The sequence below is a fragment of the Coturnix japonica genome, chromosome 8 (assembly GCF_054131305.1).
Source record: "Coturnix japonica strain WE chromosome 8, WE-NBRP24, whole genome shotgun sequence".
Taxonomy (NCBI): domain Eukaryota; kingdom Metazoa; phylum Chordata; class Aves; order Galliformes; family Phasianidae; genus Coturnix; species Coturnix japonica.
In genome coordinates, this window is record NC_140670.1 from 19,405,482 (window position 1) to 19,420,665 (window position 15,184).

General features: G+C 38.1%; 1 protein-coding gene across 3 annotated transcripts in view; it reads left to right on the top strand.

Moving 5' to 3' along the window:
• LOC107316061 (protein FRA10AC1 homolog) overlaps positions 1 to 15,184 on the top strand; it is a 22,118-nt gene continuing 6,934 nt past the window's right edge. Inside the window, exons 1-8 of one of the 3 annotated variants that reach the window (XM_015867155.3) lie at positions 1 to 113; positions 3,912 to 3,988; positions 5,400 to 5,492; positions 5,571 to 5,616; positions 7,786 to 7,862; positions 8,508 to 8,591; positions 9,072 to 9,156; positions 14,378 to 14,423. In XM_015867155.3, the coding sequence (XP_015722641.2) occupies positions 81 to 113; positions 3,912 to 3,988; positions 5,400 to 5,492; positions 5,571 to 5,616; positions 7,786 to 7,862; positions 8,508 to 8,591; positions 9,072 to 9,156; positions 14,378 to 14,423 (541 nt within the window). In that variant the 5' untranslated portion in view covers positions 1 to 80. Of the gene's footprint in view, positions 114 to 184; positions 801 to 3,911; positions 3,989 to 5,399; positions 5,493 to 5,570; positions 5,617 to 7,785; positions 7,863 to 8,507; positions 8,592 to 9,071; positions 9,157 to 14,377; positions 14,424 to 15,184 lie in introns of those variants that run through there. The other 2 variants (XM_085555185.1, XR_014948889.1) reach the window with 2 other exon arrangements.

Consider the following 15,184-nt stretch of genomic DNA (forward strand, 5'->3'; position numbering starts at 1 on the left):
GGGTTTCCGGGAGGGGCCCGCGAGCTGAGCCCGGCACAGCGGACGTCGGAGGCGGCTCGCGTCCACCGGCAGCCGCCACCATGGTGCCCGGCCAGCTGCGCCTCGCCGCGGCAGTGAGTGGGGCCGGGAGGGAGGGACGGAACGGCGGGACGCGAGGGGCGGGCGGCGCTGCGGGCAGGGTTAGCTGTAGGCCGCCATTGCGGCGGACGTTCTTCTGTGGGGTGGGAGCCGAGCGGAGTCCGTGGCCTACAAGGCAGCTGTGGGGCCGGGCCGGGCCGGGAGGATTGCAGGGGGCGAGCTGTGCTTTGGGTAGTGCTGTTCAGACCGGCACAGGCCTTCTTCAGCGTCCTCTACACTGCGGAACCACACAGAGCTCCCTGCTGCCGCGTTCTGCTGCTGTTTACCTTTTACTTCTCCTTTTATAGTTCTAAAGCTTTAATACTACTAGTAATAATAAAAACTCGGCAAAGGGGCTGTATTTTATGGGTAGATTTTTCTCTTTGTTAAGAGTGTTTACAGTACATAAATTTCATAATTGGTTTCACAAGGAAGAGTGGCTTTGAAGCTAACTGAATTGACTGTTAGTATTTTTGGGGGCCTCAAATCCTCACTGAGTGCCTTACCGTGAAGCGGGCCCAGCCCTGCCAGTAGCCTGTGTGCGGCCAGGACGGCCCCTTCCAGCTCTGTCCTATGGCTCATGCTGCGCTGCTCTAATAGTCTGAGTGCACCAGGGCGAGCTCCTAAGGCTGGGGACAGAGCGGAGCACAGACCTGCGGTGGAGCTGTATGATAAGGGCTCAGGTGGACAACCACCCTCCTCCCACACACACACACACACACACACTTTCTAAATTACTTTTTTATAGGGTCTCTTTCAGCTCAGCTGTGTGTGATGATCAGGAGTCAGTTCTGACAGTTCTGTATTATGTCCCTTTTGGCAGTGTGCTCTTACCTCAGTGAAAAAGGAGGTTTGAGGGAGTGCATCCTTTCCTGCACGTGAATGCCTTCTGCAGATGTGCTACTGGGGAGCTGCCAGCAGCATGCAGTGCTCAGACATTTACCTTGTTTAAGTTGCTAGTTTCTTAGGAGCCCAAAGCTAGTTGGCGTGGTACTTTGCTATTAATAAGTCCAGGATGTTAGAATTACTTCACTGTCAGTGATTGAGATTGTTAGTGAATTAGTTGTTTAGAAGGAAAAAAAAAAAAATCCAGTGTTAAAACAAAAGATAAAGCACACCAGATTAAGCTGTGTAGCTTTCAGATTCTTCTTTAGATGAAGTTTGGTATTTGCCTTACTTCTTTACTAAAGCTATCAGTTTCTGACAAATTTTGTCAAAGCAGAGGTGGTAAGAAAGGTTTTATCAAATAGCAAAAGTGGTTATTTTAAATTTTCTTGACAGTTTTGTGTGACCATAATTACATATGTCTTTTAAGGTCTCTTAGTTTAAGCACAAATCTTTGGTATCTGCCTGTCTTTGACTACAGTTAACTATGATACACATTTTACTTACCTTGGATTGATGGTTGTTTGTTTTTTTTTAAAGTAAGGGAGAAATCAGCCTTGAAATCACATCAAGCAGTTTTCTGTTTACCCTCTCCTTCCAAAGCAGAACAATTCATGTCTGGATGAGATTCTCTGTTAGACTTCATTTCTATGTTTTACCTAAAAGTCAGGTCATCTGTGGACCGTCCTGAGGCCAGTAAGGCCTGTCATTGTTTAGTTGGATCACTATGAGTAGCCACAGTGCTGCTGGAGCTGCTGGCATGCAAACTCAGCCTCAGCTCAGCACCTGCCTGCTCTGCTGTAGCCTTCGAAGATGGAGCAGTCCATAAGTATTGGGAGATCAGTCATAGCTGGTTGTTTTTCTTCACCCTAAATTTATCTTTAAACTGTTGGAGTGATTTGGAGGAATGGCTGAATCTGTGAAGGGGTTTTCTGTTGAAGGAGCAGCCTCTGAGGACCCAGCCATACCTGTACTTACATTGGCAATCAGACCTTCCCAAGGCAGCCAGCAGCCCCTCTCAGCATGATTCCACTGAAGCTACATATTTATTTATTTATTTATTTGATTCACTCCTGAGATCAGCTGGGAGCTGATTACTGAGTATCTCTGCTTCTTTCCAGCAGCCAATCATCCAAGGGAAACCACTGTAAATTTCTCCTTTTATTTGAGCTTTTCTCATCTTGCCTGTTTTTATACTTCATCTGTCTCATGTTGACTTCCATCCACTTTGTGTTGGCTTTGACTTTCACCTGTTCAGAGTGCAAGGGAAGCTCTCTGTGTTCATCTGGAAAGCACTACATTTGCTGGTTAAAACATTCCTGGATTACTGTGCCATTTTTAAGATTCAGAGGCCAAGCTTAAGAGTATTTGATGTACATACATTTCAGCCTTTTTTTAGAGGCCACATAAACTTCATTAGTGAAGTAGTGGCAGGGCTGCTATTGGAAGCAGCCTCAGCCGTGGGGGCTGCTCCTGGGCTGCATCCTGTTGTGGCACTGCTGGCTGAACTTACCAGCCTTTGCTGCTCTGTTGCCAATGCATTAGGCCCAGCAACAGCAGCATACTGCAGATAACTACTGCACCGATTGTACACAAGCAAACAAGTATGGCTGAATGTGATACTAATAAAAAATATAAAAAATCTTAAAAATAACTGAACAGGCAGCAGTGTGAAAAGGCAGCGTTCTACATAGTCTGCACTGTAGTGACCAGTTGCTGATGTTGATGTATGGGTAGTGTAGGAATCAACACTACCTTTCCATTCCAGTTTCTTCTCCTATCCACAGCAGGAATTACCAATACATTTACAAACTGTGTGTCAAGCCTTTCCAGATGTAGATATGTAATAACCATCCTTGGTTTACACTCGTTTCTGTGAATGTTGCAAATGTGTAAACACTTCTTTTGTTGTCAATGCCAGTTTAAGCTTGTTCTGTTTCTGTGCCGTGCTTCATGGTGTGACTGGATGGGGAGACTCTGGATGAACTGTACCAGGAAACTTACCTGGGTTAAAATAATGTTTTTTTGGGGGTAGGACAATTTGTAACTTGGGTGAGTGGGTTGGTCTGACTTGTGGGTAGTTTTACAACCCTCCGCAGCTGGGCAACTGGGAGGAAGTAGCTTAATCCATTGTTTGCTGAAAGAACTGAGCGTGTAGCTGTATGCTGAAAAGCAGAGATGACAGATCTGGGCTTTAGCCAGTGCTTATTCACTTGATGGCATTAAAATACGGTGTGTGCGCGTGTGTACTATATGTATTTGTATATGTACATATAAACATACTAACTAGTAGTAGTTCAAAAATGTATAGAGCACGTTTTGTTTCGTGGTTTGAATGTTTTGCCAATTAAGCTGTACATTTTTGCAGGCATCTTGTTTTGTGTTTTAATTATTTTAATCAGCTTTTCAGCTTTTTGTGTAAGAACTAACGATCTGAAGTATTGCACCACAGCCCAAGAACCCTTTTGTCTCATCTCTGTTTATTAACGTGGGCACATCATTTTCTGTCATCTGGCCCTCTGAAAAAAAGTATTTCTTGGAAAAAAACTCACCTTTTCATGTATAAGGGAGGTGGTTTGAAAGTAAAGACCAGGAATGTTTTGTCATCTTTTTATTATCTGCATCTGTGAAGATTAAGTATGGGAACATATGCATATTATTTATTTGTAAAGTGATTTTTTGACAGACTGTCCATGAGAAACCACGGTTCCTTTGTCCTACACTGTTTGGAAAATGTTCTGCCTTGTATGTTGGATTTGATTTGGTTTAGATATATGTGCAAACTTGCACTCGTGTACTGCATGTCTTTCTTTTATTCATGTGTGATGTGCAGTATTGATCTCTAGTTATGCTGCATCCATACTACTCTAGCAGGTGTCTTGACTGCATTGTCATTTATTTATTGGCAGGCACGTGGCCATGGCGGCTATGATTCTGATTTTAGTGACGAGGAGAATGGAGAGAAGTCTGTGCAAAAGACTAAAAGGTAATGTAAAATGGAGTTGATGCTTTATTTTGTACTAATGAGCTGTTACTGTGTATAGAAGATAATGCTGTGGTACGTAAAGCCTGGTGTTGATATGATTTCTGAAAATTCAGTCTCAGGTTTGTGCATCTCCTCGTGCCATCCTTGCCAGAGCACGTTGTCTACCATGGACAAATGATTAAGATCTGTTTTGCTATGTTCATCTGCTGTCTGTACGCCTTTCAGTTCTTGGAGCTCTGTGTTTCATTTCTGAGCATTAGTATCAACTGCTGGTGTTTGGCTTCTCCCTTCATTTCACTGCAGATCCATCAGGAACCATGAAGCTGTTAGGAGAGCAAGGCAAAAAGGCCAATTGGCAGCAGGCACTGTAGATAGAAAGCACCTACTTGGAGGAAGTGAAGAACTGATGGCACCTGTTTATCATTGTGCTGGTTTGGGGTTGGGATAGATTTAATTTTCTTCGTAGTTCATATGGTGCTTTATTTCGGACTTGAGATAAAACTAGTGCTGAAAACACACTGATTTTTCAGTTGTTGCAAAGTGGTGCTTGCATTGAGTCAGGGACTTCTCTGCTTCTCATACAGTCCTACCAGTGAGGGACTGGGAGGGGGGCACAAGAAGCTGGAAGGGGACACAATCAGGACTGCTGGCCCCAGCTGACCGAAGGGATGTCCAATACCATATGGCACTGTGCTCAGTATCAAAAGAAATAGAAATTCTCTGGCTCGCTGTCCTCAGGCTTCTGACTTCCTTTCTTTCTGTCAGCTGCTAATTATGGAAGAATCTTTTTTTCTTCACCTCTTTTGAGGAATGAAACTAACTAAATATACCTCCTGCTAAGCTAAAAGTGCATCTCTGTAACTTTTTATTATTTTCTTGAATTTTGAAAGTATTTTTAAGTGCTCACTGGTTCTCAGCACGGTACATACTTAAGTTTTAAATTAGAGATTATCACGATATCTTAAGAGAAGCAGAGCTATTTAATGAAGTGCTGGGATGTTAGCATGAAAGGATGGGTTGGGGTTACTAATGTTCAGTCTTAGTCAATGAGCATATTTTTCTTCCTTTTTCTACTCAGCTCTGCAACCTAGATCTATAGAGGGCTTGAAATATAGAGTGAAATTAAAAAATCTTGAATTTTGTCATAGTTCTATAGTGATAATGTTCATAAAGTACGAATTGTTGATAATGATTTTCTTTAAATGTTAACTGTAAGCAAATGCCTTTCTGTCTTAGTTCTCTGAATGAAGTAAAGTCTAAACTGATGTTGATTCTGAAGTCTGGTTTTATTCATGTAGAAATGAACATAGTAGCTTTTGTTATTTGAGTTATTCGAGTTTCCTAAATGGAAATGCTATTGCTTTTGCGAGGTTTTGACCAAATTTTCTCCTTTTTCCTTCTCTACTTTTAGTACGAAGGAAGATAGCCTTCTGGTAAAGCCTTTCCAAAAACCAAAACAGGTCAAGGTTGCTCACAGACAATTTGCTGCTGAAGAATGGGACAGGTATTATCTATTGCACTTGTGAGGCTTTTTTCCTTAAAGTAAAGATAACTTTCACTCAAACATGTTTGTTATTAACAGAGAAGAAGCAAGGAAGAGAAGATTTCACCTGATATCGATGGATGCAGTATCCTTCCATATAATTTTTCTTGGAGTTTGAAAATCAATTTTGTCAAAATAGTTGGATTTCTCAGTTCTTACAGTTGGCAGTGCAGCACCAGACACTAAGTAATTATTCAAATTAGCTTATTTTTGTTACTGAGATCTCTCTGAAAATGCCTTTACTCAATAGACTACCCAGAGAACTCAGTATTTCCAGAGTTTCGACATGCTAAGTTGCCTTGTTTGAGACTAAGCTCTTATTTTACTGAGATCAGCACAAATTCACTTTGCTCTTTCAGTTGGGTTAGTATAGAGTATAATTCTGTGTAAGGCTGCCAATATCTATGGGCAAATACATTTCTACCTGAAGTAGAAGAATTGCATTAACAAATTCAAAAGTCTGTGCAAAACAGCATAATCGCAAGCAATATCTTCTTCAGGTGCCCTAACATAAGCCTATTTAATATAATGTGTACATCTATTTTAGTTTTTTTTTAATCTCTTAATCATATTTCATGCAACTAATTATGTATTTTTATAACTGTGGCTTTATTTAGACTATACCATTTCTCTTTTATTGAGCTTTCACTGTGGGCACATATTAAAATTACATTGTGTGCACAAAAGTCATAACCCACTGTACTCCTTCAAATAAGTTGTGTAGCTTTCAGATTCATGTTTTGATCAAATGTTTGGTATTTGCCTTACACAAGGCGTACTTAGTTTCTGTCAAATTTAATCGAAGCAAAAGTGAGATGAAAGGCTTTATAAAGTAGTGAAAGTAGTTAATTTAATCGTTCTTGGCAGTTTTGCATTACTGTTCCCACGTAGGCTTTTTTAAAAATCTCTTCATTTGAGCACAAAGCTTTAGTATCTGCCTATCTTTTACTACAGTTGAATATGAAATACACTTATCTTGGATTGATCGTTAAATTTTGACTTACTGTATTTCATGTGCTGTCCATTTCTTGTTTGTTTCAAATAGCTGTTCTCTGGTGGTAGAAATATATATAGGAAAATAACTTCAGCCCTCCATTTTTATTTGACCAGGGGCTGCATAAACCAAACCATCTAGTGTCACAGAAGTATCTTAACCAGTCTACCTGACACTGTATCTAGCCATTAATCACGGAGAAGCCTGTGTTTCCTGGAACTGACTACAAAGCTCATTGTGTAGAGACTCTTGAAAGGTTCTACTTGCATTTTTGAGTGGTTCCTGTTTAAGACCTTTACTGTTTTGTTCTTTTAACTCCTGGTAATTCATATAAGAACACAAAATAGTTTGTTGTATTTTATGTGTTTTGTTGTACTAGAACACCTTTTCTACTTGTTTAGGGAATGTCCATCCTGTTCCTTTTGTTTGTGGTGGAAAGGAAAAAGAAAACATGTTTACTGAGGTTAAGTTAACATTTTTGAGGCCTTTGGAAAATAAGATGTTTTCTCTTTTGAAGTATGCATGGGAAAACAGTAGGTTGATACAAGTTGTTCTTTTTCACATGGCGTAATATTTGCCTACACATGTACAAGGAGGTAATGTATTTCATAACATTTTGTTTCAGAAACTTTATAGAAGTTAATTGAAAATAGCCATCTCTAATGTGAAGATGCTTATTTTCCAAGTAGTTACGTATTTTTGCTCATGTTATGGTACAAAGTAGGTTTCAGGTCAGGTTTCTGAGGCCCAGGTTTTTGGGTTTTTTTTTTTTTAAAAAAAAAGTTTCCTGTGGTTTTTATCTCAAAAAGTAAAGCCAATAGGTTTTATTTGTATTTTATGGTATAAAGCAAATTCTAGCCTAACCATGTTTATAATACAAAGTACAAGCTTGTATTAAACCGAAACAGCAGTACTAAGAAGTTATGTTCCAAATCACAGCTGAAGATTTAAACCAGATTCTATGTGCATGCTTATAGAGCATCTTTGAAGAACAGTTTTATTAAGTTCTGGCAGCTGACTGAGGTTTTACAGAGGAAGCTGCCTTTAAAGTCCTGTATTTCGGAGGTAGCTTCTACAAGAGGCTATTGGGTAAAAACTGCTAATTCCGTTGTTTTTAGAAATTACCTCACAGTTTTTGGGGAACTAAAAAATGTTTTCTATTCAGAATATAAAAAGTTTTAAATATCCATTTAGTTGCAAACTAATAGTGAACTAAAAGAATGTAAGTACTAAAACAGATTCCTTAATGGCTTTATTCAGTATTCAAGACATAGAAAGTTAGTGAATGATTACATTTTGTACTATGGTGGGAAAATGGAGGATTTCCGACGTTCCAGGTAAGCAGTCTTTCCCCTCATGTCCTCAGGGTCCCCCTGATATGCAAAGCTATAAAATTATAACTTTGAGGGAGATAAGAAATGTGTATATCAAATTACTAATTCATTTGGTCCCAAGTAGTAACTACATTCCTTGTAAATTTCCAGAGCACTGAACTGCTTTGTTTCACTTTGCATCATTTTTTTTTTATGTAAGAACTTAACCGTAAGCTGAATTATTCTTGTTTTGTTATGTAAACAGAAGGATGACAGGTGAGCGATAGTTGAAGGTACATTGAGAAATATCTGGCAGTACTTTCAAGATACCAGTATGGAATAATTTTGAAATGTGCTGAATTGCTGTCAATTGTCCAGAATAGTATCGTCTTTCTGTAGAGCTGTCTGTAACTGCCTTCTGACATAACTACCTTAAGAGAAAAGTATTGTCAGACAGGATCATGCCATCTGCAGTTTCTGTGGCCATTTGCCACTGGGAAGTTTTCATCTGGGGAAAAACTAACTATTTTTTAATAGTTTTATTCCACAGCAATACATTCATGTATGCTGTGAGTTGGAGATAAAAATTAGAAGGTGCTGATATTTACCTAATTAGTATGTGGCTAACTTTTCATTGGTATGTTGTACTGAAGTAATGTTCTTTTATAGCGAGAATGACAAGACGGATCTGGATGTTATAAGAGAAAACCATAGATTCCTGTGGAGAGAAGATGATGAAGCAGACATGAATTGGTACCTGGAACTATTACATAAAACAGTAATTTTAGATCACTTTGTACCAAGTTTGTAGTGTCTTCTGTTAATTAGGGATTGCTGTGCATACTTAGTGATCATCCTTTGATCTTTAATGCATTTAGAAATGGAAGAACTTGAGGAGACATAGTATTGTCACTCAGTGACGAAATGAACTGATGACAGGAAGAACTGAAAATTATTTGTGCAGTCTCTGAGAGCCAGATGACTTTTCTGAGTATCCTGAAGGAAGCCTCTTTGAAAAAACCTTCTTTAACCTGGGCTATAGATATATTTTGGATGCATTTTTCCACTTCTATTCAATTTCTTCTTAGGTCCAAGAGTATTTTTCTGTTGCATTTCTAGCTCTGCAACTTGTGTTCTTCAGTTGAAACCAAGTGTATTTATCTCGTTAAAGTCATTAAAATGTAAAATTAATTGTATTCTATATTTAATTTAAAAAATGCAAACTTTTTACAGGGAGAAGAGGCTTGCAAAGAAGTATTATGATAAATTATTCAAAGAATACTGCATAGCAGATCTCAGTCGATACAAAGAGAATAAGGTACATTTTATTATTGTAAATCATCTTAGTTTTTAAGCATGCTTTCTTTTTTTTTCTACAACACTGTGTATGTTGTGAAACCAGAACGTTCATACCCCTTCCCTAGAAAGAGAGTTGTGAGAAACTGTGAAGTTACTTAATAAGCAGCAGCAGTTTTGAATCCCTGCATTGTCACTGCCCCAGAAATGTGCTTTTGTGGGAATAGAAACATTTCTGCGTAACAGTTTTCTATGAAGAGATACATTGTATATAAGGCAGAAAATAAGGGGTCAGGGAGAGAAAGCAGGGGAGGTTTGTCTAGAGAGGAGTTCAAGAAAGCCTAAAAAAAAAAACAGGGAATGTTACTGTTTTTCTTGCTGTCGTTGTGGGTTGGTTTTTTTTCTTCAAGTCTAAAAAAGAGAGAGTTCTGTGCTAAGGCAGTGTCTCTTGCTGCTTGTCCTTTTCTGTTTATGGAAACAGGATTTATATTTTCTTAGTCAGTAAATAGAACTTCTTAAGAGAAACAGATGAATTCCAGGACCTGTTTTTCTTCTTAACCAAAGCAGCCATTATTGTTTCCAATTTTTTTTTGTTGTTGTTAATGCCTTTGTCAAAAAGAGTATATGCATTTTGTATTGTGATTATTTCTGAACTCAAAAATGCATGTTGGTGTTGTTCACACGTAGTAACAACCAAGCCCTGCAAATGGTGTCTGTATAAAGCTCTTTGAGACTATTTATACTATAGAAAATTGCATTCACTGGTAAATATTTACAAAAACTGGGCTAAAGCTATGAGATTAGGCCAAAAAACAAAACAAAACAAAAACAAAAAACCCAGCCCTCTGAAGAAAGTTGAACAGAAGAAATGCAAATATTAAATGAAGATTAACAAGAATGAGAAAGTAATAATGCTGCAGATACCTTCCTTTTTAAATATAGTTTTAACAAGTAGACTTCATTTTTTTTTTTTCCTGTATTTGTTTAATACCCCTCAAACTTTACTCCACCCCTACCCTGAGTTTCCCTTGAGCTTGCTTACGGATTTTGTTTCTTTCCTTGCTGTGCCAAGTTTCCATATGTTCACTGTCTTCTGTGGGAAACTGTTTTGCCCTGGTTTCCTATTTTATGTGAACAGTATTCCCTTGTCAGACTTCAGATGTGACTGTCCTAACTGTGAGGTCACTTTGAATATCTGTGTATGCTAATGAGTCATTACTTGCAGACTTGGAATTGTTATTTCAGCAAAACTCTGACATATCAAGTAATTTATTCCCTTACATTCTTTTATGCTTTCTGTCATCAAATACATTGCGACCATGCTAGAGTTCTTTCTCCAGGCCATTCTCTATTGTTGATGTATCCAATCCCCTGTTTGGTACAGAGGGATGCCAAAGCAGGCTTATTTCTTGGAAGACAGAAATAGGCTGCTGATCGGTTCCCATTCACACCAGTGGAATGCAGTCTGTGCTCTCAGATTTTTTCTGCCTTGATTCTTTTTTTGTCTTTTCCAGAAATTGAAGTCAGCTATCTTTAGCCACTCATACTTTCAGTTTTGCAGTGTTGGTGCTGCAAGGTGCAGGCTAGGTAACAAGCTTCTCAACTGGACAACCTGTCATCTCATATCCTGTTAGATAATATTGAAGTAAAGCTGAAGTTAAGGGCTTGTTTTTTTTTTAATGTGTGTGTTTTTTATCCATCTATAAAAAGTACTTATCGAAAGACACAGAATGAAACTGTCTCAGCCATATAATCTGTGTTTTCACTACCCAAAATCTTATAGCTAGCTAATTCTTCTCATACTTAGATGTTGAGATTGTGATTAAGGTCTGATTTAGAACTTTCCATCTGAGAAAACCAACTCGGTTTTCCTCAATAGCGAATAATGATAAGAGCCATTTCCATGTGTAGCACATTGCTGAGGTTTGAGAAATCAGCATTTGAGTCTTTTCAAAATCAGAAGCTCAAAAGCAGATAATGAAAGTGCCCTCATCTGCTGTGTAGGACTTCATAAAATTGATACCCTTTGTTTAAGGAAGCTGTATCATTCTGGGTCCAACAGCCTGAGATAGGGAGGGCTCTGCAGTGCATGCACCCAGGTTCAACCAGTAATGAGGCTGAAAACATATTCCTGTTAGGCACGCACACGGAGCACAGATGTATGTGTGTAATAATAATGTATTGTTATATACATGTAATATACATACAAAATCAGCCACACAGGGTCACAGACATAGTGAAGCATTCATGTGAACAGTGTCATTCTGCTCCTTATCCTTACATTATCCTACACTCTTTCTTCCCCAGATCTTATAAATTCCTCCCTGCCTTTGGTTCCTCCCCTAAATGTTCCATAATATATTCCCTGCTGAGTGTCATTTTTTTTCTTTGTTTCATCTTCACTTTTAATGAGCAGTGCCAAGGTGGTCTTCTGGTATGAGGCTACTTGTAGATGCTGGAAGAGTATGCTCTGACAACTCTTGTGTTGGTGTGCTTGTTACTCCTTGTATTTTCCCTAGATGCAAGTTACTTAAGGTCAAGATATGATTGTACTTTTGAGCTTCTTGCCTGCAATCTTTGAGGCTGATAAATGACCGTCTGTATTGTCAGATATTTTAGCTCTGTTGTCAGTTTTGCTATGCAGTAAGGGAGAGTGCTCAGCATGTAAGTTTGACTTCATTAGGCATTAGTCTAGAAATGTTCTTTCTCTTAGCCTTATTTTCCCAGAAGGATTCTTACTCGCTGTCTTTGTGTTTTGTTTTATAGATCAACAGATTGAAATGTCTGCCATTTGCTAAGAAATGAGATCTATCTGACACCCAGTCATTAAACAGAATAGTCTATTCTTTTGCTTTGCATTTTTTTTCCTGATCATTTTCAGATTTCTAGGCCAACTTGTCTTCCACTTGGAAATACGCTCACTTTTGTCACTGTCAGCTAGGAAAGCTTTTATGGGAAAGGAAAAATATTTAAAATGTCTATGATATTTTTCCCCAGTTTTGTTTAAGTTTATACCTTTCTTTTTCTCTTTAAGAGTTGACTCTGGACATGTTAGTTGTTGTGAACAATAAGTATTATTGAAGCACTCCATACTTAATTTGAGAATTTTGCTGTTTATGGATATTAAAAGATCTTTCACAGAAATTATGAGAAATGATCTACTTTTTAAGTTAGGCATTTGAGAGTCCTGTAAAACATCCATTTTAGAGTTAGTCTACACAGTCTTCTTCTATTTAGAGAAATAGCTAATTTTACATCTGGTTGAAATCATTTAACAAAGAATAGGCAACATGTCTGCTGCTGATGCTTCCGTTTTCCTTTGTTTTACAGGCTCACTATTCAGGAACCTATCTTTAATTTTCCTATGTTAATCTGTTTCTGGTATTTTAGCATAGAGGGTTACGGTTGTTGCATAGTTTTATTGATTGATTTTTTTAATTTTTTTTTTAGTCTTTTTCCCTCTCTGTCATTTTCCACTAATTGATGAATGATTGATAGGCAAACACTGAATTGCAGATGAGAACAAGTTTCATCCTAACTGTGTGCATATGCTGGGTTTCTGGTAGCACAGGTGGTTTTGGCTCCCTCCTTTCTTATGTTGTGATCTCTGTTCTTTTTTTTCTTGATACTGTTGTAGAAATCCTCTGTAAGGATATCAGTGGATGTATATCATAATGGGTCATGTTGGGACTTTGAGGGAAAGAACATAAGTCTGAGCTAAAACAGCTAAAGTGTGCATAGATTACTTAGTTACAATTGTCCTTGCATTGTATTTTCATCGAATTGTTCAGCATGGTTATTATTTTCTTAAAACTGATTAATTTTTGCTTAACCAAAGAGCGAGTGCTTTAACTTGTACTTTAGACCACACTGCAGACTGTAGAGTAGTACAAGCACAGCCTGATCCAGCCTTAACAAATAGGCCTTATTACAATTTGACAGCAGTAACTGATCGTCTCCTCTGGTTTGGTTTGTTATGTGAAACTAGTAACTATGAAAGGTTTATATGTGTGATATTCCTAAACCCAATTCTGAAATTTGTGGACAGATATCAAGAGGCAAATAATGATTGGTGTTCACATTTTTAGCTTTCTTAGATAAATCTGTGTAATACAGTGGCTTATATTACCTTTCTGCTCAGTTTTTCAATTTTAGTTGTCACTCACAGGCCGTATTATTAAGATCCAGAGCATTTATTAGTCCATTTTTTTCAATGTTCTTTGAAACAAATACTACTTCTCACATGAGAACTTCATTCTGCTACCCTACAGATATAGAATAATTATGGTTTATTTAAACAAACAAACAAACAAAAAACCAACCCTTCATAGATCAATAGATGTCTGGACTTTTATATTGTTAAAATTGGATTTAAAAAAACCACACTTTAAACCAATCCATTATGTTACAGAATTCATGCCACAGAATCTGGGAAAATTTGCACATTTGTGTAGGTTCAGTCTTTGAGTGCCTCAAAAGCAGCATCATATTCCAAAGGACATTATGGAACACAGGTACAAAGGGCTTCGTGGCCATGCCTATAAGAAGCCTTCTCCCCACAGTTTGCCTTATCCTGCCCCTTCCATGTTTTAACATGAAGTTCAGAATCTTCCATGCCTTGCTTACAGAGCATGAGAGCAGGAATTTTATTTCTGTCTTAGTATATTCCAAGCATATGACTTTTAAATGAAATACCAGATAACCTTTGTAGGATAAGCTGTATGGCACTGAGTTTTGTTCTTTCTTTCTACTTGTTAGTGAAAGAGACTTGTTTCTGAGGCTGTTCTCACTCCCTTCTGTCTTTCATCTTCTCACTTGGCACTTAGAGAGAATGAAGCAGTTTCTACTGGAAAGCAAGAAAAGTAGCTGGGTTTTCTTCAGGTGAAGTTTTTTGCAATGTAGAGGAGCATATAAATTAGTTTTTGCTTTTGTTGTAGCCTTAGGATGTGAGACGTGACCCACGGATTTGCGGTCGTGTGCCTTCTCAGTATTCTAGTGATGGCCTTAGTTCTTAGTGTGCACAGAATTGCAGTGAAGTATCTGGTAAGGCCAGCCAGCCTGTCCCAGTTTCCTAATTGTTCTTCTACGTGCTATGAAATCTTTTAGAGTGTTGTTTAAACAACATCTACTGGAATGTCAATTTAATGAATGAAGCGCATGCAGGATATAAGTTACTGAAATTAGTCTTTATATTACTGAAATTGTTGACTGTTCACAACTGATTTTCATTCTTATCATAACAGTTTGGATTTAGATGGAGACATGAGAAGGAAGTAATTTCAGGAAAAGGTAATGCTCCCTTTCTCTTTATATTACGTTTCACTGTGGCGATTGCTTTTATTGCTGCTTTTCAACATAATTTTGATGACTGTATTTGACAGTTTATACTAATAAGTGTATCAGATGGTGAGAAATCAATGTAACATTTAACTTCCCTGTTCTAATCTGCATAGCTCTAGTGTGCATACTAATCTACATAAGTAAAAGTTCTACATAAAGAAAAATTCTGCATAAAGAAAAATAACTCCCAGAGTAAACTGGTTCTGAAAGCTTCAGTAAGAACTGTTATCATGTCTTCCAGTCCCATCTCTAAATCAGTAACTTATTCTTGCTGATTCTCTATGGGAGCTCATTTCAGTGGTCCCCATTTTAGTGCTGTGGGACATGAACTTTTCAAGTAACTGAACAAGCAAATAAATTATATGAACAGGGTGCTGTTCCTGTGGTAGGATGCTCACACACATGTGCAGTTTTCAGCAGTCACACATGTGTGTGTGAGAAAAATGAATGCTGTGACCCTGTGGATTGGAAAAGATCAGTGAACAGATCCTTTCACTACATAAGTTAGAAATACCTCACTAGTTTAAAAGAGTTTTACATCACCTTTCCAAAGGTAGCGTTGCTCTCAGTATTGCAGATTGTGCTAACAGCTCCATTTTACGTGGTTGCATGCCTTCTCAAAGACTTAAAAGATAAATGAGACATGAATTATTTATGAATAATTTTGTTTCTTGCTGTGGGTGGGCTATTTTTGGCTGCGTCGTGCTCTT